At 43.4% G+C, this 25759-nt stretch overlaps 1 protein-coding gene across 1 annotated transcript in view; it reads left to right on the forward strand.

Moving 5' to 3' along the window:
* The window catches only part of ptprn2 (protein tyrosine phosphatase receptor type N2), a 127066-nt gene extending 105414 nt beyond the window's left edge, over nucleotides 1-21652 (forward strand). The window contains exons 14-22 of the mRNA XM_086151060.1: nucleotides 4071-4218; nucleotides 6090-6163; nucleotides 9388-9465; nucleotides 12094-12213; nucleotides 13031-13197; nucleotides 15409-15462; nucleotides 16388-16452; nucleotides 18562-18635; nucleotides 20481-21652. Coding sequence (XP_086007186.1) covers nucleotides 4071-4218; nucleotides 6090-6163; nucleotides 9388-9465; nucleotides 12094-12213; nucleotides 13031-13197; nucleotides 15409-15462; nucleotides 16388-16452; nucleotides 18562-18635; nucleotides 20481-20552 — 852 coding nt within the window. The 3' untranslated portion in view covers nucleotides 20553-21652. The remainder of the gene's footprint in view (nucleotides 1-4070; nucleotides 4219-6089; nucleotides 6164-9387; nucleotides 9466-12093; nucleotides 12214-13030; nucleotides 13198-15408; nucleotides 15463-16387; nucleotides 16453-18561; nucleotides 18636-20480) is intronic.
* Nucleotides 21653-25759: the final 4107 nt, after the last annotated feature.

The following is a 25759-nucleotide window of genomic DNA, read 5'->3' on the forward strand; positions in this document are numbered from 1 at the left end:
CCGGATTCCTGTTTTCGTGTGGAAAAAAAATGAAAGATAACCCGTGGATCTGCCACATCGTGCTTAAAACCAACAGCTTGATTTGTCTGTTAATCTGTTTGGATGTGTCTCTGTCTCACTGCTCACTCACCTCGTTCTCCTCATCACTCTGTTATCTTTGTTTTTTTTTTTTCTTTTTCCATCACTCTTCACGCTGTTTTCTCACCCATTCCTTTATCTCGGCTCTTCACCCCCCCACCCACCCCCACCAACTTCTTTCCTTCCTCCAACTGTGTCATTTTCTCTCTTTATCTTCCAAACCTGCCTCTCTGCTCCATGTCATCTCGGTGGTTTACCCCCTATGCCTCCCCGGCTCCCGCTGCAAAATGGCACTGTCATTGTTTTGCATACGAGCGAAGTGCAAAGTGAAATATCATTATACGTATGATTGTCATTGGGCGTGTTTTATCATTTTTATTTTGGCTTTTTTTTTTTTTTTTGAGTGGAAAAAATCTTTTGGTTGTCTTCTGCTCTCAGACGCACAATGGATTGTTTTAATTTTGCACAACTTTCGCCTCATTCATTTGAGACAAGCTTGATAAAAGAGATGGATAGATGCCTTGCAGTGTTTCCATTAATGGAGAGAGCATTCATCACAATGCATGTCTAGCTTTTATATTGGGAGGCTATAATGAATGAGAGTGAATCTGAGTAATGCCTTGTATCGGCGGTAATAGATGGGTTTTGTTGAACTCGTCAAGGCTTGTTTTTGAAGCTCCTTTTGAAAACACTGACAATGGAAAAGTATTTAGACACTGAATAACAAAAGAGGCACTGTGAATAATTCCTCTGAGCTGTTATTATTAGCCCCAGTTTCACAGCAGCAATGTAGGAATTACAATGTAGAAAGGCAAAACACACTGGGACCTTTACTTCTCTTTCATACCGTGATTGACATGGAGATGTCCTATAGGGGTTCTTCTTTAAAATTCTACCAACATATCACACGAAACCATGTGTGAGATTGCCTTGTTATCGCTGATCTCGGGCCTATATTTCCCCCCATCTCTGCTCGCCTCTCCTCTCATCTCCCCTCTCCCGCTCTTTGGAGCTCACACCGTGTGGAGAAGGATGATGAATACTCCACTTTCAAAAGTGCACATGCTGGAGGTCCCTTTTTTTGAGCCCCAGCTCATACACACACACACAGAAACACACACAAACACACAACCATACAGACACACCACGGTCCAGCGGGAGTATGGCGCTGTCAGGATAAATTAACCACGATATTGCACCCCCACTATGTGGACCATCCCGAGACTTCAGAAATTGTTGCATAATGACTCTCAACTTTAGAATTGAAATGGGCTACCTCACCGTGCTGAGTCATCAGCAGCTCTGATACAGTTCTGCTGTCACGTCCGTGGCCTCCTCCATCTGAAACACCCTTCCAGAATTAAACATATTAACCCCCTTACCGCCCCCCCCCCCCCCAAAAAAAATAAAACAATAACCAGATATGCAGACTTGTGTGCAAATAGCTATCGCTGAACTTATTGCTGCGATGCTGGTTCCTTTCAGTACCATGGACAGCACTGTGCACTGGCCAAACTGCTTATTCCCTGATCAAAATAGCAAAATATCCTGCAACCGTGCTCTCCTGCTGCCCCCAAAGAGGGTGAAATTTCGCTATCAGAATATCACCTCGGCTTAATCAACCCCGCCCCTTTCGAAAAAAAGAAAGGAGGAATCAATAATCAGTTGGCTCGCGGCAGTGTTTCATTATGATGTATAGTTATTGTTCCATTTTTTTTTTTTTCAAAGATGAATTATTTGCTCAAATGAAAAATAGACTGAGGCAAAGGGAAAGAGCCACAAACTGATGGAGCGTGAACTGCCCTCGGTGATTTCCACTCAGAAATTCAAATTAAACTTACAAACACAAAAAAAAAAAAAAAACAGTTTGTCACTCAATTCATTGCAAAACAGAATGTCCCTTTTTCTCCATGTTATTAGTCGCTGGAAAATATCCATATTAATAACCCCCCTTTTTTCACCTGCAGTTTATGATAAACCTCCCCGTTCAAACCGTTACCGGTATGGTTTGTTTTTATTCGACAGCGAGCTTGACAGTAATGTGTTACCTGTTGTGTCTGGATCCCTCAGTTGTTCCTTCATCCTGATTTCACCCAGCACCCTCTGCTGCCGAGGAGACTGCTTAGGAAGGATTAGACATTGTTTCCCTGACACCCAGGCCTCCCATCCCAACCCTCTGATTGGCAGACATAATCCCCTCATTCACTAAACCTTCGTTACCCTGTCTCTGGAATACGCCATGGTCCACTGCCTCCTCCTAGAAACAGGAGGGCTTGATAAGGGGCTGCTGGCTGCATGGCATTAAGCTGCGAAAATATGAATTTGGAATGCAATCGATTCAGGGCATCGTTTGAATAGAACGAAATGCAATTCAGAGTGGACGTATCAGGAACGCGGAGATGTAATATTGGTTGGGGAGGTGGAATGTTGTCAAGCTGGCAAGCAGAGAGCACTTGTGCAGTGTGACAAGAGCATCGCAGTGACAGGCTCTGTCAAGTGCCCATAATGGCATGGTGTCATTTTTCCTGGGAAGACAGCGGTGTGTGTTTGCGTAGGCGATGCACAACGACGCACATGCAAATACATGCGTGTTGTCTGGTATTAGAGCTGACATTGCTTGGATTTTCCCCTTATAATTCAGTTCTTTGCATGCATTACATTAAAAGTTCCTGGCAGGGGCGGTTCAGTGTCTCACAGTTTTTATTCACTTTATGTCATTAAAGGTTCAAATGGAGCACACTGTGCTTTTGTGCTCCCTCATTATGCAGCTGCATTAATCAGAGTAGTTTTCTCAGTGCAGGTTTTGAGACCTCAGAGGTACCTTTAGCACCGTTTTCTCCAGTAAACTTTGATTTCCATCGTTAGTTTCCTTTTATTTATTTATTTGCTTGTTTATCTATCTATCTATCTATTTTATTTTAAATCTTAAATGTCCAATGCAGGGAAAGGTCTGAATCCCTGAGCCATCTCAGGTTAATTGCCTTTTCTGTGTCTGCGGACAGGCTTATTTGTGATTATTGCAAAGCTCAGAGTTGTACATAATCTATAAAGATTTGGATTTTCTTTTTTGAGAGAGAGGCGTGAACAAGTCAAATGTAACAATAAAGTGTCACATCTCTGCTCAGCCTACCTACACTGCCTTTAATATAGGATAAAACCCAGCACATCTGGGTATCACTATCGTCGTATTAGCCAGCTGATCCCTGACATCAGTTTATGAGTCTGTAATCTTCTGCCTCACACAATAGCAGACTAAACCATTTAACCCCGCTGGGAGGGGAGCCATGATACAGGACAGAGAGTGAAACAGCGCACACTAAAGAAGACTCATCTTGCCAGCTACAGCCTCTAAGCTCCCCAAGACTTGCCCTGATTTGGGGGAATGCAGGCACACACACACACACACACACACACAAACAGATTTTGCCTTCTCCCCCGTCCCCCTTCTCTTTTTCCATCTTTGTCTCTCTGGCGAATTCAATTTTGTCCTCTCCAAGCGACAGCTTAAATGCAGACAATCTTATCAGTGGCTGTGCAAGCGGTGAGGGACGAGATTGAAACACCCCTGAAGTATTTCCACCGCAGACAAACCTTTCAGGAGTCTTAATTGTGGATTTATTTTTCTTCTCGGTCAAACACGCATGCACAAACACACTGAAGAACAAACATTAGCGCACTTTCCCCCACCTGGATCTTGCATAGCCGTCCTTTTAGCCTGGTTGTTTTGCTGTTCTCGCTCCACGACGTCACACCTGATCATCGCTCTAAAGACCGAGCGTCGCCGTCAAGTGTTTACAGTGGCGCGTTTACCGCTCAACAATAAACGCGCACCTCCAAACAGCTCGTATAAAGCAACGTGGAATCATGCCAAGTGGGTCAATTAATCAAAATTACTGCCAAAAAGAAAGCAAATTTTGTGATACATTATCCTCCTCCCCCCCCCAACGTGATTTTTGGGAAGCAGCCGGTTAATGGCGTCTGCTCTCTTCCAGTCGTACATGGAGGACCATCTGAAGAACAAGAATCGCCTGGAGAGGGAGTGGGAGGCCCTGTGTTCCTATCAGGCTGAGCCCGCAGCATCCAGCGTGGGTCAGCGGGAACAGAACACCAAGAGGAACCGCTCAGAAGCAGTTATCGTGTGTGAGTAATCTGGATTAATAGGTCTGGATTATTTTTAGAGTGTTTAAGCATGTTGCAAGGGCACAGAGTACAGATGTAAAGTCATATGGCACAAGGGGTCAACTGGGGTTTCATCCTGTGCCAATGCTTCTATTTAGAACACACTGATACGTCCAACGGGACAAAAAAAAAAGATAGGAATCAAAAAGAAACTTTTTGTGCACAAAAAAAATGGATCCAGCAGAATTTCTCAACATCTTAGTTTAAACTCTTGAAAAAAGAAATGTGTTTATTTGCAATCAAACATTTGTTCTTTCACAAAAGCAGCTTTGGAAGGGCTTTAGTTGGGTTCATGTTTTAAAACCATAGAATAGCCTGGAACCTCATTCTTCATTACTTTTCTTTGTGATATTTGAAATAATATATGTGCATACATAAATGTCTCTGCTTATATAGTGCTTTCACACCTTGGGGTTTCAAGGCACTTTACACACACGCAGACACACACACACACCGTGGGGCTAAACAGGCCATCAGTCTTGCACAAGTACGCTTCAGCATGCATGCAGGAGGAGCCGGGGATGGAACCGACAACCTGCCGATCGGAGGGGCGCCCTCAACTGAGCGAAAGCCGCTCCCGATACATGTATGCATGTATACATGTTAGAAATAAAGATACACACAAGCGCTTTGTATAATGAACTCTCCCTAGACGCAGCTGAACTAATTCCTCCATCAACAGTGTTCTGCTAACCGAGTTAGCGACACGGTCACGTGTCTGATAGAAATTGATAGGACAGGTTTGTTCAGCTTTGTGAACTGACGATGGAACGCTAGAGAATTGAATTTTCACTAGTGAACTGCTTGGATTTTACAAGTGCGACTATAATGTTGCTTACTATTGCTTTGGAGTTTCATTAAAACTTGAATTTAGCTCAAGAGGTCGGGATCATAGATTTCTCGTCGAACACCAGGTCCGTTAGATGGTGCAGGGAGAGGTCTTTCCAGAACACAGAGCAATGGCTGACACAAATCCAGCTGCCTTTGCAGATTACAAATGACGCCGGTGTAAGTGGCACAGCTATGTCCCGTCTGCAACATCATTTTAATATATGTTGCATGGAGAGAGGTTCTGCAAAACAGCTGCAGAAATTAGGTCACGAAAAACAGGGAACGAATCGGCAACATACGAAGAAACGGACGTTTCGGCAGGCGACGATCCGTCGGCCTCTTCTTGACGCGTTTTTGAGAATGTTTCCTCGTAGAGAAACGGGAAGCCGCGCGTGAGACGCATGCAACGCGAGATCCTCCACTTACTCACATGTATATTCAGTGTCGCTGAGCAAATCAATAGACCACCTCTTGTTTCCCATTTTAACGGAGCGGCATGGCGGCGAGGAAATTGTTTCTTTTCCAGTGTATGTCAACTGTCTTAGAGAGTCCCCTCAGATTAAATTAGTTTTAGCTTGTTACCACGGAGACTTTATTTGAAAAATGGGAGCCCGCACCCCCTGACAGTCGTCTGGCACCCCCCCCCCCCCTTCCCGAACAATGCCGGTTATTTCACGGCAGAGGTTCTGTCTTTGTGTCCTCCCTGCCGCTCCTCTCTCCAGCCTCGCGGTGGGCCGGCGCTCCGTTTGAAAGGGAGCGACGTCACGCGTTCCCGAGCTCCAATCAGAATCAAGTATGGCAGTTTTTGAAATGGCCGTCTGGTGACCGCCCTTTTGCAAATAATCTGCATGAGACACTACTGCGACACCTTTGGATAGGTGTAAGTTTAATTTTCTCACATGGGCTTTCACCTCCGTCCCCTCAACCCCTAGCAGCCCTGACGGCTTTTGTGAGAAATCCAACTGAGCACTGTGCTGATGAATTTCGCATCTGTATTGCAGACGATCACTCCAGGATCACCTTGAAAGCAGAGAATAACCACGGCAGCTCAGATTACATCAATGCCAGTCCAATAGTGAGTATTGTTTATCATTATACCGTTATTCCGGCTAATAACCGTAGCCTCTGAAAAGCCTCTGAAACACAACAGGTGCTGCTTGTACAGCACCTGTTGTGTTTGGATTTAGTTTGGGATAAAAGACATTTCAAGAGGCTTGGCGTAGGACTAAGTGAATTGATCTTTTTTTTTTTTTTTTTGGCTTTTCCTGACTTTGCTCTACACGGCGTGGAGCCCCGCCGGATTTGCCGCATCTTGCTAAATTGCGGTGCCTCTTTCAAAATGCCCGCCAGTTTACAATCCACCCCCCCCCCCCCACATTAAAAAAATATACATATTTTGCAACTAAACAAATATATCTTGGAGATATTCAGAAAGACCTCTGTGTTGGATTTTTTTTTTAGGTCCCCCCCCCCCCAAAAAAAAAAAACATTGCCAGTTATGATTTCCCCAGAGGCTGCTGAAAAGGGATTCCATCAAAGGGAGCAGGAAACTATGCATTTCAAATACAGTGCCAGAATTTATGAGGAGATGGATGATGGAGGCGCACACAGCTGCACTAAAAGCCTATTACTCCTCAGAAACAAACAATGGAGACTTTTAGGTGCTCTATTTATGCCTCAATTTTCTCTGATGGCATATTCATACAGGTTTTTTAGCTTGTTTAAACATTGCAGCGGCACAGCGTTTTTCAATCACGCCGCAACAGATTGACAATATGGACTAGAGTTAATCTATCAAGGGAGTCAGATTTGAAAAGGAGCCCCTCTCCCATCCCAGCATAATCAAAAGAGGTGTAAAATAAAGTTATCTGAGATGCGAAGAATAGATGGTGAAGTTGGCGGATGCGAAGGGGGCTGTTCACATGAAAGGACAGTAATTACGCCACAAAAGGGACCACTGGCTGGGCTCCGCAAAACTCTGATAATTATGTCTGTCAAAGTGGCTTCTTCCTCCTCATTAGCTTTGGGGCAGTTGCCCTACGAGTAAATAATCTATCGTTCCTTTCTGGAAATTCGGGGTCAAAGGCAAAAAGGACGGGGTAATCTGAGATCCTTGCTTGACGGCGCCGCCCGATGGTGAGGCGCTTTCAGAGAGGCCGCGTCATTAGTGAGACGAGCAAAATTCGGTCACGTCCGGGCCGACTTTTTGGTAACTCAAGTGGATTTTTAAGGTTTCACGTGTTTTTTTTTTTTTTCTTGTTTGTTTATTTCCAGCCAATCTTTGATGAGCTCCATCAAGCCTTTAGCTTCGCTTTTCTCGCGTCTCAAGTCGAGACTCTTCCCCGAGAAGACGATTTCGCGCTGGCAATTTCTGTTTCAAACCAAAGACAACTTCTTTGCCTTTTTTTTTTTTTTCCGTAGCCCGTCTTTTCCCGACAATGGCGGCGGGGAGGACGGCGGAAAACGCAGGACTGGTCTTTCATGTTTGGGCTTTAGTATTCATGCAGGGATGTCAGCGCACAGCTAAAGCATGTCTGTGTCCTTGAGATTGGCCAAACAGTGTGGCAGGACTAGCTGCAGCATTCAGCATCCACCTTTCATTTCAGTTGGGTGGCGGGGGGACGGAGGCAGGGGGGCCTTTTTCCTCACAGAATCACGTGAGGAAAGAAGAAATTATTGTTCGCCGAATGCAATAAGTCTTTGACAATATTCCGCCGCCAACAAGTTCCATGATCATTTAGTCACATCGGCGAGGGCGAGATTAAATACCGGCCCGCTCGACATCTAAAACGTATTCCACGACACTAATTCAGTGTAGATCACTCAGGACGTGGAGCAGCTTGTAACGATGGCAATCAATGCGCAAAATTAACCGCTTACGCTGGCGTCTTATCACTCGCTCTAAGTAGATTTGATTGAGAAAACAATTTCACACTTTAAATCCGCCGCTCTGAAAACAATCTTAGAACGTGGACATGAGATAAATTATAATATGGGAACGGCAGTGGTGAACCAGGCGTGGAGTTCCAGGCGTGTGAAGGAGAAATCTTGTTCCTGGAGTTAAACCCATAAAAGAAGGGGGCCTGGTTATATTGAACACACATATAGTCCAGTTAAGTTAATCATATTGTTTGCTTGTTTTGTGCGTGTTTAACGTGTTTCGTGCATAAAAGTTTATGAACTGAAAAATTGACAGCACCCTGATTTAAATATTTTTACATCATAAATCAGAAGTCCTGTGTGAATAATAGACTAAGATCAGGGAAAAAAAAAGATTTAAGATAAGATAAACTTTATTGATCCCTATAGGGGAAATTCTTTTGTCAAATCAGCAAAACAGTTATAATGTTAAAAATAAATATGAATATAGCTATAAATAGACATTTAGAAGACAGAAGAGAGCAAAGACATCCACAAATAAATAGAGAGAAGGGAGAACAACAACAGCAGCAACATCAGGGATAAGAATGGACAACAGAATGGAACAGTAAGGGTGAAAGGAAGGCAACCAAAACTAAACAAAAATATAAATAGGGTGACAATAGCGATGACAAGAATAAAATAAATAAACTAATATAGGCAGGATGCGTACGAGCTGGGACTAACAAGGGTAAAAAAGACAGCGGAGTTAGGGCATGACATGTGAACAGGCGAGGGAGTGAGGTTGTGGTAGCAGCAACCTCACTCCCTCACCCCATCCACTATTTAAAAGAAACATGTGATTTCGACAAAACTACTGCCTCCCCTGCAGGAGGGTCAACATCTTTTCACCGATGCAACTCACACTCAAGGTGCTGAATGGAAATGAGTCAATAAATTGCGATGATTGATTTTTTTTTTCGCAACCCGCCGCCACCGGCAGAGACCCTCGAATCAGGTCCGCCCTCGAGCTACGAGTCCCGCGTCGGACGCTTGTTTCTGAAACGCGTCGAACTACATCGGCACGGGACTGAATTCACCTGTCCGAAAAAAACAAGGAAAATGAACCTGGACAACAGACACGGGTCGGGTTATTCTCTGCATCTCGTTTGATGGAGATAACAGCAAAGTCCACGGTTTTCATTGGGGATTGTTTCTGAAAACACGAATAGGGGGCGGGGGGTGCTTTTGGAAATTGAAAGAACTCATGACTCAATGGCACACGAGAGGACAGGAAGCAGATAAGAGGAGGCGAGCGTCAGCTTTGTTTTGGCCTGTCCATCCAGGCGGAGGCTTTGATGGAGGCCTTTATGCAGGCAGCGCGTTTCCGTCCGCCGCCTTCTGGCTAAGCATTATATCAAACTGAGTTCTCTCCTCCAGATGGACCATGACCCTCGTAACCCTACTTACATCGCCTCGCAGGGCCCGCTTCCCTCCACGGTGGCCGACTTCTGGCAGGTAAGAACATCTCCCTCGGCTTCCCATTCATCCTTCGTCTTGAACCGTTTTGTTTCCGCAGCCTCGACTGTGTCCGACCCATCCGTCCCCCGTGAGTTTACCGTCCCTGATTGACGGTGACATCTTCATCTCGGGTCCCGGGAATAAAAGGATGTCTGAAGCACGCTCCGTGTTGGCCTTCAGCGATGCTGCAAATTGTGAAAGTGTCTAGTTTGGGTCCCTCATGTGCATTATCAGACTCTGTATTTTGAAATAGATATTGACTGAGCAATATGTGTTAAATGATAGGAACCCAGTGCCGCTATCAAACCATCTCGGCGAGCTTGGATGAATCATTACGATGTTTTCTCTCCCACATAACCAAATCCAATGTGGCTTTCATTTTATATTGGAATTTAAAATGGAAAAAAATATAATCATAATAATATATAAGAATCAGAATCAGAATCTTCATGCTTTTACCGTTATTGAAACATTGCTTTTTCAATGACATTGTTAATGTTACTCCCACGGTATGACACGTACAAACGTAAAAATATAAAAGAACAGAAAATAAATGATATAAAAATACAAAAGACATAAAACTATAGATAAAGGTAGAAACATATTTGTGTGCACTTGAAATATTGCACATTCTCTTATTATTATTAGTCTATTCACAGGTATGGTATGTATATACATATATATGTATATCTATATTCCTTTTTTTTTTTAGGTATTATATTTATCAACCTGGGAAAAAAAATCCTGTGTCCTTGAACATGTTTGCTTTGCTAAATTGATGCTAACATATCCCTGAGACAAATAAATAAACAGAAGTTGTAATTGTGATGTTTTATGGCAAACTGCGGCTCTCGAAGTAATGGCGCTACTAATACTGCAATACTCAAAGGCAACAAACCCGATTGTGCCGTAAACTTGTCACTTCTAGTCTAGAACTCCTAAAAGTCCGTATTAATCCCGATATTTTGTCATATTTGCTTTTCCTCGGTGCTGTTCGCATCCCTTCTCTCGCCCATAAATGTCAGGTGATGTTCTTATTAAGGGCTAGATATGGGCGGCTGTAAGAGGTGGTAACCTGTGTGGAGATACGTTTGAATCATGCACGGTAGCCAAAAGCCATTCTTATGTGTTAATAGGACACCATTGTAGTAATTAGTGGGCCCGTCGCCCACCGTGTGATGGAGTAAGTCTGCTAGTCGTGACCGGGATGTAAAAGCATAGGGCATAAATCTGGTCGGAACAGCAGCTGGTCCCGCTCTCTGCATCCTGAACTGAAGGGGTGCTCATTAGAAATCATTATGACTGCACCGATTTGCACAGATGCCGGAGCCCGCTTTTTGACCGAGTCGGATTTGCTGATGTTTTCTTGTAAATGGCTTTTTAAACCCGGACCTACGTGCTAATACTGACCCAAGGTGACATTGTTACCAATTGTAATGTAAAGCCTCTGCGGCTTTTATCCGAAAAGTACATTTCAAACCCTGCCAAGTTTTCCGTTTTTGTACATTCAGAAGGGCCTCAAATGAAACAGCTGATAATTATCTCCTTGTCATTTCTGATTGTTTGTTTTCCAGCCACTTTTTTGTTGTTGTTGTTGTTGTTGTTTTTTTCCCCATGCCAGGTGAATAAATGCATAGCCATTATCTCGCGAAAAAGGGCTGTTTGGCCGTGCACTCGCCTCAAAATCTTTTTCCAATTAAGCAGAAAATAATGGAAAATTAGACACACTTTGACTGACGCGAAGAGCACGGCATCCCTCTGTTTTCCAACCCCGTGAATGAGGGCTCTAATCCCTCCCACTCCTCATCCCTCTATCCCGTCATTCTCCGTTTAATCGACTCCCCTTCTCTCCATCCATCATTTGCCGTTACCCTGGCTCAGCCGGACCCGGCTTTGCTGCTCGCTCCTCCTCAGAATTCGGTGCGAAAAAGCCAATCAGTGTGAGTTCAGAGAGCAGCAGCTTCTCACTTCAGCCTCTTTTCTGGTTCCTGTGTATTGTGATGAATAGAGAGATATATATTTAGGCTCCTGGTAAATGTTCATTTTACTTAAACACGGACACGATGACATAGTCGTTCAACTAGAGAAATTTTCACTCCGCCTACAGATTTTCCAAACCTTGCAAGACTAAATGGGTCTTCTACGCCTCATTCATTCACCTTGCTTAATCTCATCACACACTCTGGCATAGTTTGCATGTCGTATGTCCACGAGGCTGGATTACAGAAGCCGGTGATTAGTGTATATTCCCGGCTATTGTGTTTTTATAGCGATCATAAAACCTTAGTTTCCTCCTCATTTTCCTAATGGTCGCCGTGGGCCTGAAACCAAGGACACATGAAATTGTGATAAAATGAAACGGGAAAGGGGGTGTAGATGTCACGATCTGGCTCAGATAACCGGGAGAGGGCGACGTACAAAGGGCTCCTCCTACGGGTCAAGCCAATATTTATCATTTGTCACACGAGGAGAGGTGACATTCATTCATACAGCTTAAATCAAGATTGAGAAGAAATCTTTTTAACGTTGATATGGTTAACGTACAGAATACCGCCTCACCTAAATGTGACGTTCAGGTACATGTCAGTGCACGAGGATTTCTGAGATTTCTCATCTGGCGTGCAGATGGTGTGGGAGAGCGGCTGCGTGGTCATCGTGATGCTGACCCCGCTCTCGGAGAACGGAGTGAAGCAGTGTCACCACTACTGGCCGGACGAGGGATCCGATGTCTATCATGTCTACGAGGTACGTCAGTTAGAGGTCGGACGCAAGCGGCGTTTTCTAAAGTCGGAGTCGTAAACCTGGAGAGGAGCTACAGAAAGAGACTTTTTAAAAAAAAAAAAAATCAAATATGCTTATGTAAAAAAAAAATCAAACTCAAACAAAAGATATCGTTAAGTCATCGATCAATTCAAATACATTACAACTTCTCAGTGCGATGGATTGGTTGATAATATATGTTTCCTATATAAAAAATATTGTTTTGTTGGGGTTTTTCGGGGGGGAATTTGTTAAATTCAAAATGACCTGCTATGGAAAGTGTTTGACTAGGTACCTTCTATTGGGGTTATCTTTTTTTAATTAACTGTGTTTTGTAGAATAGTGGAATCGACTTTTGTTTAGTGCCATATCTCCTCTCAGGGCTATTGTCAGGGTTTCTCTGAATAACTTTGCTGTAAAATCACAATATAAAACCTCCTGAACACTGTTTTTGCTAGAAAATTGCCAGGTTCTTACAAAAACTCGTCCCTGCTGATTTTCTTTTTCTTCATGCACCGCGAACTTTATCGTGGTTGTAGAAGACACATAAACAACAAACATCTTTAAACCCCCCTGGATTTACAAACCGGTGCAGAGAAGTGGAAATGGCACATCAAGAACTTCGATATGCAACCTTTTATCAACAATTTCCCTCTAAACTAAGGACAAAAACTATCGCGAAGAATGAAAATGAACAGGCGAAAAGGAGGAGCATGTCTTTGCACCAACCCACTTCGATTGTAATGTACAGGAAGCTGAGATGAAAATATGAATTCAATACATATTTATTATCTACATCAAGGTGAATTTGGTGTCTGAGCACATCTGGTGTGAGGACTTCCTGGTGCGAAGCTTCTACCTAAAGAACCTGCAGACCAACGAGACACGCACCGTCACACAGTTCCACTTCCTGTCCTGGATGGACCGTGGGATTCCCAGCATGGCCAGGATCCTGTTAGACTTCCGCAGGTACAGTGGAGATCCTGTCTGCTGGCCTCAGGCACTGAAGATCTGCAAATTTCACAGGCAGCCCACCTTTGCAACTAAGCTTGTTCACCTTCCCTCGTATTCTGTCAGCGTCTTTCTGGTCCGTCTCCCTTTTGCCCCTCTGCCTTTTGGTGTCCTCAAGAATGATTGATCTTATGAGGATTGTGTCTCTGTACTATCCCCCTTTCATCCTGGGCCTGTTTCCCTCACCTCCCTCCGACACATGTGATGCAGCAAATTAACAGTCCCGCACTGCCTGGCTTGGCTTGGGAAGAAAAGAAAAGAAAAGAAAAAAAAAAAAACATCCGAACATCCAATTAAATGAGAGCTGTCTCACTAAAAATACAGGGAGGAGGGAGGAAGCTAGTGGCTGAACCTCACATGGTTCTCGATATAATGTGTTCTGGCAGAATAGCAGCAAAAGCCCCTCTGAGAAACCCAAGGAAAGACATTAAAAGCCCTGCAAATGAGCAGAGATGCATTTGATTTGCGGATGGAAGTCTGTCCTTCTGGTTTTTTAATGCTGATTAGAGAAAACAAATGGGATGCTATCAGGTCGCTCTTTGCGCGCTATGTTTCAAATTAACCTGAGTGTAGTTTGTAGTCACGTGTTTTAATACGGCGGTCGAGGGCGCAGGTTCCTCCTGGGTTTGCCATTTTCCTGCATCAACTTTGCCCTGTTGTCGGGCTCCACTTAGCCGTTGCCAAGACCTCCATCCATCCATGCGACTGTAGGTTATTGGAAATGAGATGCTCCAAAGCTCTCTGACCATCATCGCATGACTCAAGGGTCTCAGATCCGCACCACGTACTCTACGGTCACAGTGTTATGGTTTCGGCCAACTCTGTATTTTGCGGTTGCCAGTGTCATTTTTGTGATGTTGCAGCTAGTAATATGAGCCCAGTTGCATAGTCACAAAAGTGATCATTGGAAACTGTGTCTCCTCAGCCAGGCCTGTGCACAAACTGTTTTTCTCTCACACCTGACTCTTCTTTCTCCCACCTCCTGCTCTCACTGCTCCTTCCTTTGGCTTGCATGACAACTCCAGGCTTATCTGTATGCTCTCTGACCAACAATATATTCCAATTTTTTTATTCCCATAGTTGAAATTCAGTCGCCTCGCAGTATAAAATGCGCCGCAGATGAAAATATTAGCCGTGTTTAACTTTTCCAAAACTCGAGAGAATACGAGTCCAAAGCGCAACACGCAGTATGTCGGAATAATTAATAAGTTAAAAGATGCGACTTTTCCCAGGGCAAAAGTTCCTGAATGCAGATCTGGATCAGCCACCAATGTAATGGGTCCTCACTGAGGCGATACACATCCCAGAAACATAATGCCAACCTTGTTAAATAACCCCTGTGTTACAATCATGTGATATTCTGTGACATAAGACAGGTTTCCGCTCAGTAAAACTAGTTCACGTACACTTATTAAATCAATCAAAGCAAAGATAGAAACCCAGAGCTCAAAATGACATCAATTATGATTTTGTCATAACAACACACGGTTCACTTTCCCAAAGCCGAAATGGAGCGGGAAACCCACGTATTTCAATATTTGTTTATGTGGGCATGAACTGAAATATTGTGTTTTTTGTGTATCTTATTTAAATATTTTTGTTATCCTTTGTCAGTGTTAGCGATCCAAAGATAAACCAGTGTACAAATTAGTGAACCTGAGATAAAGACGAGATACTTAGCCATTAATTTCCCTTTCAGAACTGGAAGGCAGAGAAGTGCAGGAAGATGCGGGAAGCACTCATTGTAGTCGGTCTCCATGACAACAGTTGGGGTGTGAAAAGCCTGTTGGCCTTCACCGTGCCTGTGGTGTATAACATTCATAATTGGCCTGGGTTAATGCGTCAGCGGTCGGCAATCACAACATCGCACTGCCGCATCCATCACTCGCATGTCACAATAATGCAGTTTGAAATGATGCTCAATTTATTTAAGCGCGGTGACACGGATTCCTCAAATTGAAGTGACTGATTGACGGGAGGGTTCGTCTCCTGGCGTCGCGTTTGCTCCTTTGATTATTCTGACCGTCGTTTTATGCGAACCGGGTCGCATTTACCTTTTAATTGTTGCCGTTTTTATTCAACTGCAATAATAAGGTGTCGGGGGGTTTGTGCTTTTTAAACGACTAATAATGACATCCCCTTTTTGTTTGTTTTTTTCTGTTTTTTCAGAAAGGTTAACAAGTGCTACCGGGGTCGATCGTGCCCGATTATTGTTCACTGCAGGCAAGTATAAATGGTGACGATGGCTCACCCTGACGCTTTACCGGGATAGTTGATGTTTATCTTAGCACCCTCAGTCAAAGGCTGTTTATTTAAACCCTTTATACGGTGTTGCTGTTTATGCCACTCATGGGGCACGGAGACATCCTGCAAACGACACTTCCCATTCGGTCGAGTTAGTTAACTGGACTTGATTGGTTTATATTAAACACCAGGTATCTGTCCGACCACTTTTAATAGTCACATCCTGTTAAGTCATGCGTGGGCCGGTCGCGGCTCCCCCTCTGAGGGAGCCATACAGACCGAGTGTCTCGCGGTGGATTAATGAAGCGGTGGTGCTCCGGCCGCTCTCCTGTTTTATTGGCCTCGCCTTTATTAGAGAGATGTGCACGCCTTGTTTGTAATTAACATGCAGAGCCATTGAATGGCCTATGGGCACAAAGGGAGGCTTTTCATAAGACTATCTCTGGAGTAATGGAAAAGCAAGGCTCTCCAAAAGCTGTTCTCGAACCGCCCCTGGCCTCTCAACCCTTCCTCTGCTCCTGAGGTGCATGCATTTAAAAGCCTTTGTCCCCAGTGTGCCTCAGAAACCATTCCCCCTTTCCCCAATAGCCAAAGCAAGTCTCGAGACCACACATGCACTCATGTGCGAGGTTTCCCATAATAAACCGTCGGACGATCGGATATTTTCTGGAAGAATATAAACGATTATTATAGGGTCCTGTTTTCTTCGGTGAGACGTTAAACCGAGGAAGTGTTTATCCCTCTGCATTGGCTAATTTGGGTTGAAATATATTCACAGTCCCCCAGCAGATGCAGATGTAGATGAGCAATTTGTTTCCTTGTAAGAAAAAACACTCAGATTAAAAGCATCCAGTGCTTTACTCTGCCACTTTAATGATCTGCCTCTCTATCTGACTCTCCACAGTGATGGAGCTGGAAGAACTGGGACTTACATTCTGATTGACATGGTCCTCAATAGGATGGCTAAAGGTAACGATCAATGGCTACCCTTTCACTTCTTTCTGCTTGCGATGAATCGTTGCCTTGGCAACACCAAAGCCTCTAATTTTCCACAGAGGGTCTTGGGGATGCATTAGAGGGTGACTTTTCTGAGGCCTGGAAAGGCACTGAAGACAGCGGCAGACATGGGAGCTGCTTGGAGTGAAGAGAGAGAGAGAGAGAGAGACAGAGAGAGGAACAAAGAGAAAACAGGGCAGGGAAAAGAAAAAAAAAAAAAAGAAACCCTATATCAACATTAGTAATTATCTATTTACGCCGCCGTCACGCTGAATTGACCTGCATCACAACTGCGACATGAATTTAGATTGCACATGCATGGAAATGAAATGTCGGAGGGGAAATCCATTTAAAATTTGTAGAATTCGCTTCAATTTGCTTTTTTTCATTATTATTCATTCATGAACACTTGAATCAAGATTTAATATCAAAAAGAAGAACGTGTTTGCTTGATTTTATTATTGAAGAATATCACCGTTATTGTTTTATGTTCTATTCACGGCACACATTTAACTCAGGTATAAGCAGTATAACCATACGTGGCCATATGGCATCGGTCCTAAATCACTGAAACTAGTATATTAATATGCGCAGCTTCACGACAGAATCGTCTTTACAAGGGGTGTCATTAAATAGAAATCACAATTATTTAGGAAGATTAGTTTCCTGTAACAAATTACATTTTGCCTTCGCGCCACCAGAACAGGAGTTTTGCAGCTGAAGAAGAGGAGTAGATTCTGCCAGAAGAAACTAGTTTTGTTTCCAATTATGTTGGGACGGCCTACATGGATTTCCCAAGCTTTTGTTGCACGGTAGCGGGGTTCTTTCAAAGAAAGAGGCTGACCTCCTCGGGAAGCCTACATCCCGATAAAGCCAAAAGCTTAGACTTCCCTCCACCCTTTGCCCTTTGACCCCGGCCCTTTGACCCGACTCTCTGCATGACCTCCCTCTGAGATCCCAGCCCATTAGCGGAGGTTGGGAGGACGGCCGGCTCCGACGCCGACCTCCCCTCCGCCTCGCACCAAAAAGTAATAAGACTGACCCGTCCCGGTAGTTTGGTGAAAAGCGCGGCGTTGTCCGTGGCGATGAAAGGTGCTGCCCGCTCTCTTTTCACCTTTTGTTTTCTGCTTCTGCATCGAAGGTATAAAATGAATGTAATCTCACTTTCCAAAGCTTTTTTTTTTTTTTTTCTTGGGCTGAAGAGCCCTCTCTTCAGCTTAACTTTGGAATCCAGCCCTTCTAAGACATGAAAGTCTTGTCGAAGTACCGGAGTACTTGAGAACGAAGTCCAGCTGCATTAAATCCCCCCTTTTCCCCCTTTCTACCACTCACTCTCGTCCTCACCCACACGCATACGTGCTTTTTCATTTCTGCTCTATCTCCTCCACTTCCCCTCTCTCCCGCCTAGAATCTTTTTTTTTTTTCCTGAGTTCAGAGACTTTCCCGGTTTTTGGTGTTTCTTTTTTTTTTTTCTTCCTCTCCCTGATTTTCTCAAATGAACTCTGGCATTCCGCTTGATATCCACAAAATCTGAGAGCGGAATTAGATTTTCAGATTAAAATCAGCCCCTCTTTCAAAGACTAGATACTCTCAACTCACAGCAAGTTATCAAGTGCTGGAGGCAGGTGACGGCAGCATAGGTTAATCATCTACTGGAAAGGCTATAAATCGTTTTAATTAGGAGTTTGTTTATTTCCTGCTCATTGCACTGACACATATTCATGCACACACACACACACAGTCAGATATTTTGTATTAAAAAAAAAAAGATCTTAGCAGACTTCATAGCTGGAGATAATCTAAATCAATTTTGAGCAAGATTCTCACAGAAAAAAAAGAAAAAAAACAGCGCTTAGGGTTTTTGAATGTATTATTGCACATTTCCCAGACCCCCAAAATATCCTCTTGCATATTTTATCGGGAAACAGTCCGTGGCTCTTGTCCAATTCTTTCGAGGGATGAATGTAATAATTTTCAATCGCTCCGCCATTCCAAAGGGAGCCTGGCATAAAGAGAGATTGACAGATGTGAGCTGGATTACTCAGCTGCTTTGAACTCGGTCCAATTTTCGGTCTGTTGCAGGTGCTAAAGAGATTGATATTGCCGCTACCCTGGAGCACTTGAGAGACCAGAGAGCTGGCATGGTCCAGACAAAGGTAAGGTCCCTGGCTTTGAGTGAGGGAGAGGGTGGTGGGATGGGGTTTGGGGGGTGGGAAGAGTGGGAGGGAGGAGGGGTCGTTGTCATTCAAAGATGCGAAAGTCTACGTCAGGAGGGGCGGGGCGGGGTGATGTGGTAATTGATAACTGCCTCAGGATTAGAAAATCATTGTGCTGGATGAGAATAACTCACCGTTTTTTATTTACCGTGAGGCTCTCAGAGAGCCGTGTTGCATTTGACTAAACCCGTTTTATGTATGGGTTGTATTCTATCTGAACATGATGTAAACCTCTTAGCACGCGGTGGCAGGCATTATCAGCTCGCGATTACTTACACTTTTTACCGAAACAGATAAAAAATAAAAAAAAACATCAGAATTCTCTCCCTGTATACCACACCATCACCTCCAGTGACCTCCATTTAAGTGATGATTCTGAACCCGAAAAGGCCTCAAGTGCTCGGGTTTACCGATGAAATCAACAAAAATAGTTATTTACCTCTTCAGACTCAACAGCTTTTGTTGTAATGAGCCCTCTGCGTCACGCCATTTCGGGAGAATTGTCTCTTTTGTTTCTTTATTGTAATTGGAAACAAATGATGCTAATAAAGGCCGGGTGATATTTATGAAAGTTGCCTGCTGCAAGACTCCTTGTCCTCTTAGATGGTTCATTAACGGTGCTTTTTTTTCCCCGCCGCCCCGTCATCCTCCGTTCCAAAGAGCCCTGCTTTTTCAAACACACCCGATCCCTCTCCTTCTTTCTGACAACCCTAAGTGATATTGTACCGGAACACCGCTGACGCCGCTCTGCAACATCCTGCTGGGTCCGCACAGACAGACAGAAATGAGATTCAGATGAGGATTGGAATGTAAAAATAAAAAAAAATATATACATATTTCCTCTAGATTTTTCAAATCTTTATGTAGAATTTATATGATAATCTTTTTTCTCCTCTCTTTTCAAATGCCAACCTGTAGTAGAAGCAGCCCAGGTGACTGTCCAGCTCCATCATGTTGAGCAGAGATTGATCTCCCCCTAGCGGCGGAAGCGCGCATAGCACACCTTCGCTTTCCATCTCTGCAGATAACGTTACAATTTCACAATAATCTTTTTTAACTTTAAACTCTAGAAGGCCTGGATATGGGCACACCTGTGCCAGTATAGATGGCGGTGCCTACATATTTTTCTGGCCCCATCGCAACATCAAAAGACGTAAAAATAGAAAACCCAAACACCTCGGATAATCTTTATTTTGAGAAAGGCACAGCCACCAGTGGCTACTCCATATTGATTTAGTCTATCCCAAGGCCAGATATGGCAGGCTGTGTGTTGACACATCAAAAGGCTGTTCCCTCCAAACTCCTACGCGCCTTCTCTCTGTGAGTGGACCCCACGGCCCGGAGCCCGGGGAGACGAGAGGAAAATAAAAACACCGGGTCCACGGGGCGAACATCAATCAGCTGCTTTTGCTCCATCCCTCGGGGAAACTCCGAGGCGGATCCGCAAACAAACGTGCGCGCATCACACAAAGAGAGCTGGGAGACGGACGGCTCGGCTGCAGAAAATTCAATTTTTAAGACACACCTGGCCGGATCGATGCGAGTTGAAAGCCCGGAGAGTGGTTCACCTTCACCTCCAGTCTGTGACCAAACACTCGGCGGACAGGGTCAGCGCAGATGGATTGGAGCGGTGTGTGTGTCTGTGTGTGTTTGTGTGTGGGGGGGGTTCTGGGCTGCAGTGACAGTTGCCGGTCATCCTAAAAGGCCACCCCCGAGCCATGGCGCCCGTGTAGCCAAAACTTTGCCCTCTCACTCCATCTCCCCTCTTTTTTTTTTTTTCCACAGGAGCAGTTTGAGTTTGCGCTGACAGCCGTGGCGGAGGAGGTGAACGCCATCCTGAAAGCGCTTCCTCAGTGAAGGCCTGGCACCCCCACAGCTCGCCGAGCACCACTTCCTCTGCCCACTCAAGACTGACAATGTTCTCCGCCCTTCTTCCTCCTCTCCTCCTCACCTCTATATATACTGTATACTTATGAATGTCGTGCCAGATTATTCCATCCATATTTGCAAAACAGCGCCTTAGAGTGTGACTGTTGATCTGGGATCTGTGTCATTTTTGGGGGGGGTTAAGAAGATCTCGGGGTGGTGTGTGCGGACGGGGGGGGGGTTGTGATCGCTGATGCGAGGACTTGGATCAGCACTCCTGCTGTGAGACCCCTTTTTGTCAATATGTACCCTGGTCCTCTCTCACCATGACGTAGGGACTTGTCCTTAAACGTACCATTTTTAGTGCCACTAACAGGCTGTACATGTAATGTGAAGTGAAAAACTCTGTTCAGAAAATCAGCAAATACGTGATTCCGATGCCGATGATTGGCATAGTTAAGAATTTTAAATGATCATATTCTATAATATGTAAACCTGCCTGTGGGAATCATACTCTTGTACAGACTGTATCCCCCCTCAATGAAATTGTGTTGGATTTCATTCGGAAAATAAAGTCCTCACATCTTTGAATCAACTATTATAGACTTAGCATCATATGTGTGGATGCTGATATGTGTGCGTGTGTGTGTGTGTGTGTGTGTGCGTGTGCATGCACGACAGACATCTCACTCCTCTGTGAAATATGATTTTTGCAACATATCAGGTGTTTTCTATTCAACGTTGCATCCTGAATTGTTCGTTACATAAATGTCACGGTAAATGTAAGAAGAAGTAAAAGAACCTACAGTTATTGCTATCGGAAAAATATCGTCACCGCATTCAATATCGATCGTAATGATATATTTAACCAGAAATGACATTGAAATTGTCCCCACGTAAGTTCATTCATCCATCACTGGTGATAATTTGTGCAACATGACAGTTGACTTCCTCTCTGTATAGACAATGAATGATGTTATTGATCCCCATTTAGTCCTATATGAAATGTATACCGAGAGCCTCAATGAGAACTATATATTTTGTGTGAACAGAGTAACATTGAGATTGATGATAAATGAAAAGACCCTAAACTGCTTTGTTGTCTGTTTTTTTTTTCGTGTTTATTCCGGTGCGCTCTCACGGGGGCCGCTCTTAGGAGGGAACGCCTGATTGAACATTAGTCTCAGGAAAGCCACAAAGAAAAGCTGATTCACGCTCCCCTGAGGGGTTTATATCTGGCAGGGTTCTGACTGGATGAAAAATTTGGATCACTGGCTCCGTCAGAGGATGGAAAATGTCACAGACTGAATGTTTGCAGTATTTTAGATGTTATTGCAACCAACATTTCAAAAAAAAAAAAAATCTTTCATAGATGATTTGCATAGTGTAACTATTGACCCTGAAAATCAACATTAGCAATAAGCAAATTTTTTAAATTTACAATTATTTATGATTTTTTTCACTGTATCATATGTTGAAAACAAATCATATATCCTTATATTTATTTGAAAGACATAAACATGACTCCTACCTTCAACACCACTGGTAAATGTTCCTCCTCAGGCCATAGACCAGCTGATCATTATGTCATCATGGGATATTATCAGCTCAGAGTCATTTATGGGATGGCAATAAGTGAAATGAAACTGTGTGAGTGGATGAATCTGACAAGCTATGAAAGGGATTAGATAAAAGTGAAGAAAGTCTATATGAGTAAAGAGAAAATCCAATTTCTCAGCTTTTATAATGGATGTCAGGCTTGTAGTTTTGAACGCACATTTGTGTGTGTGTGTGTGTGTGTGTGTATGTGTGCGCGCCGGATGTTTACGTGTCCTCGAGCCGGCGATGAGGCCTCTCCCACTTCCTGAGGCCTCATTTGCATTTGATTTGCTGATGAGCAGCCACAGCTAACCAGCAACACCAAACCCAGGCCCTATTAATATTCTCCTATTCAGATTGTAAAGCACACAAACCTAATCAGCTTAGAAATGACTGTATAGAAACCATAATTACGCATGTTTAATTGCTTATCATCTGATGGGTACAAGTTTATTAGAAAATGTATTCATGGTAATTGCTTCCTGAGGTATCGGCTGTGCTACAATACCATCCTGTCAGCTCCCATTTGGGAGGATTAATGCACTCTGAGAAAGTCACAAAATTAGATACTGTGCATTGCCTCTTTGAATGCTCGGTTTAACTCAAAGTGATTTTAATTTAGGGATTTCTAAATTGCTGCTAAGCTTGAATAAGTCTTTGGAGTTAGATCTATCAAAATCAGCATATCTGGGTTTTTTTTTTGGGTTTTTTTTTGTTTTCGCTTTGTTATGTTTTTTTCCGAAGAGCTGCCGGTGTATCATGACGCCACCGGAGGATACGTTCCAATCTGCCTGGCAAAGCGAATGTCAGCCCTCCAAAAAAAAATAAAATAAAATAAAGGCTGTAAAATCAGGGGAAATTCAGGAGCGCAAATGAATGAAGTAAGGGAACAAATCTTACAGGAGAGGGTTTGAAGTGAAGCCATTTCAAAGCCAATGAATCATTCAGGCCCCCTGAAACAAAACAACTTAACATGATGGCGGTGCGGGTTCCTCCGAGGGTTCTGGCCAAAAACATCAAGTGGGTCTTTTCAGCCGTGGACCTCGGAGTCTTAACAGAGCTCGCCCACTCGGTTGATCTCTCTGCGGTATGTTGGAAGCCCAGTCAGCTCTCAGAGGCACTTGCTGTCCCTTTATTCATTGCAAGTTTACTGCTCACCAACCTCATTCACAAATCCTCAGCGCAGTATCAGGAGTTAGTTTAGTGTTTCCCCAGCCAAGTGCTGTGATTGATAGAGCAGGATAAGCTGTTAAAAGCATGGTGCCAGATGAAACAGTGGTGGGAACTGCAGTTTCTCTAACATCCTCTTGGGTGAAACATCAGGAACAAATGTTTGTGGATATCAAACGTAATAATTGCAATAAATGAAATGATAAAAGCGTGTTCTGACTTTTTGAATCCGCTGTAGGCTCACGAATCCCAAGAGCGGATCAATTTCGGAGCAATAGCACACACACGCGCGACACACATGCTGTCGATAATCACGTCATAAACTTGCTATTGAAAAAAAATACACGTCTGTGTATATCAAACGTAATAATTGCAATGAATAAAATGATGAAAACGTCTTACTTTTTGAATCTGCAGTAGGCTCACGAATCCCACCTGCGGATCAATCTTCGGAGCGATAACACACACACATGTGTTGTCCATAATCATGTCATTTCCCAGCGGAGGGAGGGTTGGGAGATCTCCGATTGTTTGCTTGTTTGGAAAAGTGTCTGGGATGCTTTCCAGGATTTCCCAAAGAGAAAAGCCTTGTTTTTGGGTGCTGGTGTTGTTGGGAGTGAATGGAGAGCAGATTGCAGAGGCTGTTCCTCTCATGTCTTTCCAAGGCCTTGATACCTTTGATCTTCTTAAGAAACAAACAAGCTTTTAAACTTGGCACTCTTGGCTGGTGTCTATCTCTCGTCGCTGTTTGTCAAAATGCTGATCCTGAGAAAATTGATCTAGCTTGAATGGTTCTGCGTGCACCGGGCTCATGTGCAATGACTGCAGCTGTTAAGATGTCGACTCCCGCGGTATAATCACAAGAACTTTCCGTATCTTTTAATGTGCGCGTAAAGGCCAAAATACAAACGCGCAGACTGAGCAGGGCCGAGACAAAGACTCGTAAAACAGCGAAACAGCATGAGGCTTAATTGCAAAAGATAATTTTTCTTTTGTTAAAAAACTTGCATGAGCAATTGCCAATTTTATGACATTTCAATTTAGCAGCCAATTTAGCAGGAGATTTTTCAATCAACCCTACGAATAGATCTAATTAGGCAACTTTACAAAGAGGTTCTGCCGTGACAAGTATTTTTAAATCCAAACATAATATACGATGTAATATTATTTGATATTATGAAATGTTGCGTAATGTCACATAAAATAGAACCTTTCAATTAATGTTGTTTTTAATACTTCCACCAGAAGTAACATGATATATGTTTTATTATTATTATTATTATATTATATTATATTATATTATATTATATTATATTATATTATATTGTGATATAATATGGTATATTATAATAAATTATTATTATTAATATCAATATCATTATTATTAAAAGCTTTCAGCTAATTCATTATCTCCATTATCTTTTCCACCATCTCTTTAATTGCATTTTACTGTATATGTAATTATTCTCATCATCATCAACACTGAATCATTTGTATTATTGTTGTTATTAGTATAAGTGGTAGCAGGAGTGTAAGTAGACGGATTAGTAGTAATATAAACCACATTCTGCAAAAGTGCCTTACAAACAAGTAATTTTATGATAAACGGATGAAAATGTACATCGAGACAGACTGTAGTGCTATTTGATGATGAAATGAGATGAAATGGGGGAGAAGTTTAGATTGCGTTTAAAAAAAAAATCCTGTGTCTGAGTAAGTGTCTGAAGAAGGGAACAAAGTGAATGTTCTGTGGTCAACTGCATCAGCTCAATGCAAAAATGTCTATTGGCTTACGGGTCAAATTATCCAAAGCATAGTGTATATAAGCGCTTGCAGACACTACAAGTGATTTTATGATTTGAGAGGTATAAAAAGCCAGAAAATGGGCTCATCATATATCGCAGACGAGCTTGCAGATGGATGCCGAGTGGAGATGGAGACGGGGACGAAAATAACTAATGCAGTATTGCACGGGCACGATCAGATAGGGAGCAAGATGGGAGAGCGACAGCAAGTGTGAGCCATGTTTGGACGTCGGCCCGATGCGTTTTCCTCGTCAAAAAGATAAAAGTACGCTGTTTAAGTCCCTGATTGTGAACTCGTGGACAGAGGAGAAATGCTCAAGGCAGAGGCCTTGCCCAGTCCCTGAGTCTCTGGTTGTCAGTCACTGCTCATCTCTTCCTGTGTGAAAGCTCCTCAAATTTTCCATGAGAAGGGAAGTCTCTTCTCATTACCCCCTCACATTTTCGCCCCCGGTTATTAATGGGTGCAGTTGACACAGGGCATACGCTGACATTTTACACTGCTTTATCCCTGTCCCATCATGCATCTGGGGATAGCCTGGCATTTTGCAGCCATGTTTTTATCGGTGTCTGCAGCGGCGACGGCCGACCTGTCTTCAGTTCTGCTCGCTGTCACTCAGAGTAAGT

The sequence above is a fragment of the Fistularia commersonii genome, chromosome 8 (assembly GCF_037954325.1).
Source record: "Fistularia commersonii isolate RoL2024-O1a breed Wild chromosome 8, RoL_Fcom_v1.0, whole genome shotgun sequence".
NCBI lineage: Eukaryota > Metazoa > Chordata > Actinopteri > Syngnathiformes > Fistulariidae > Fistularia > Fistularia commersonii.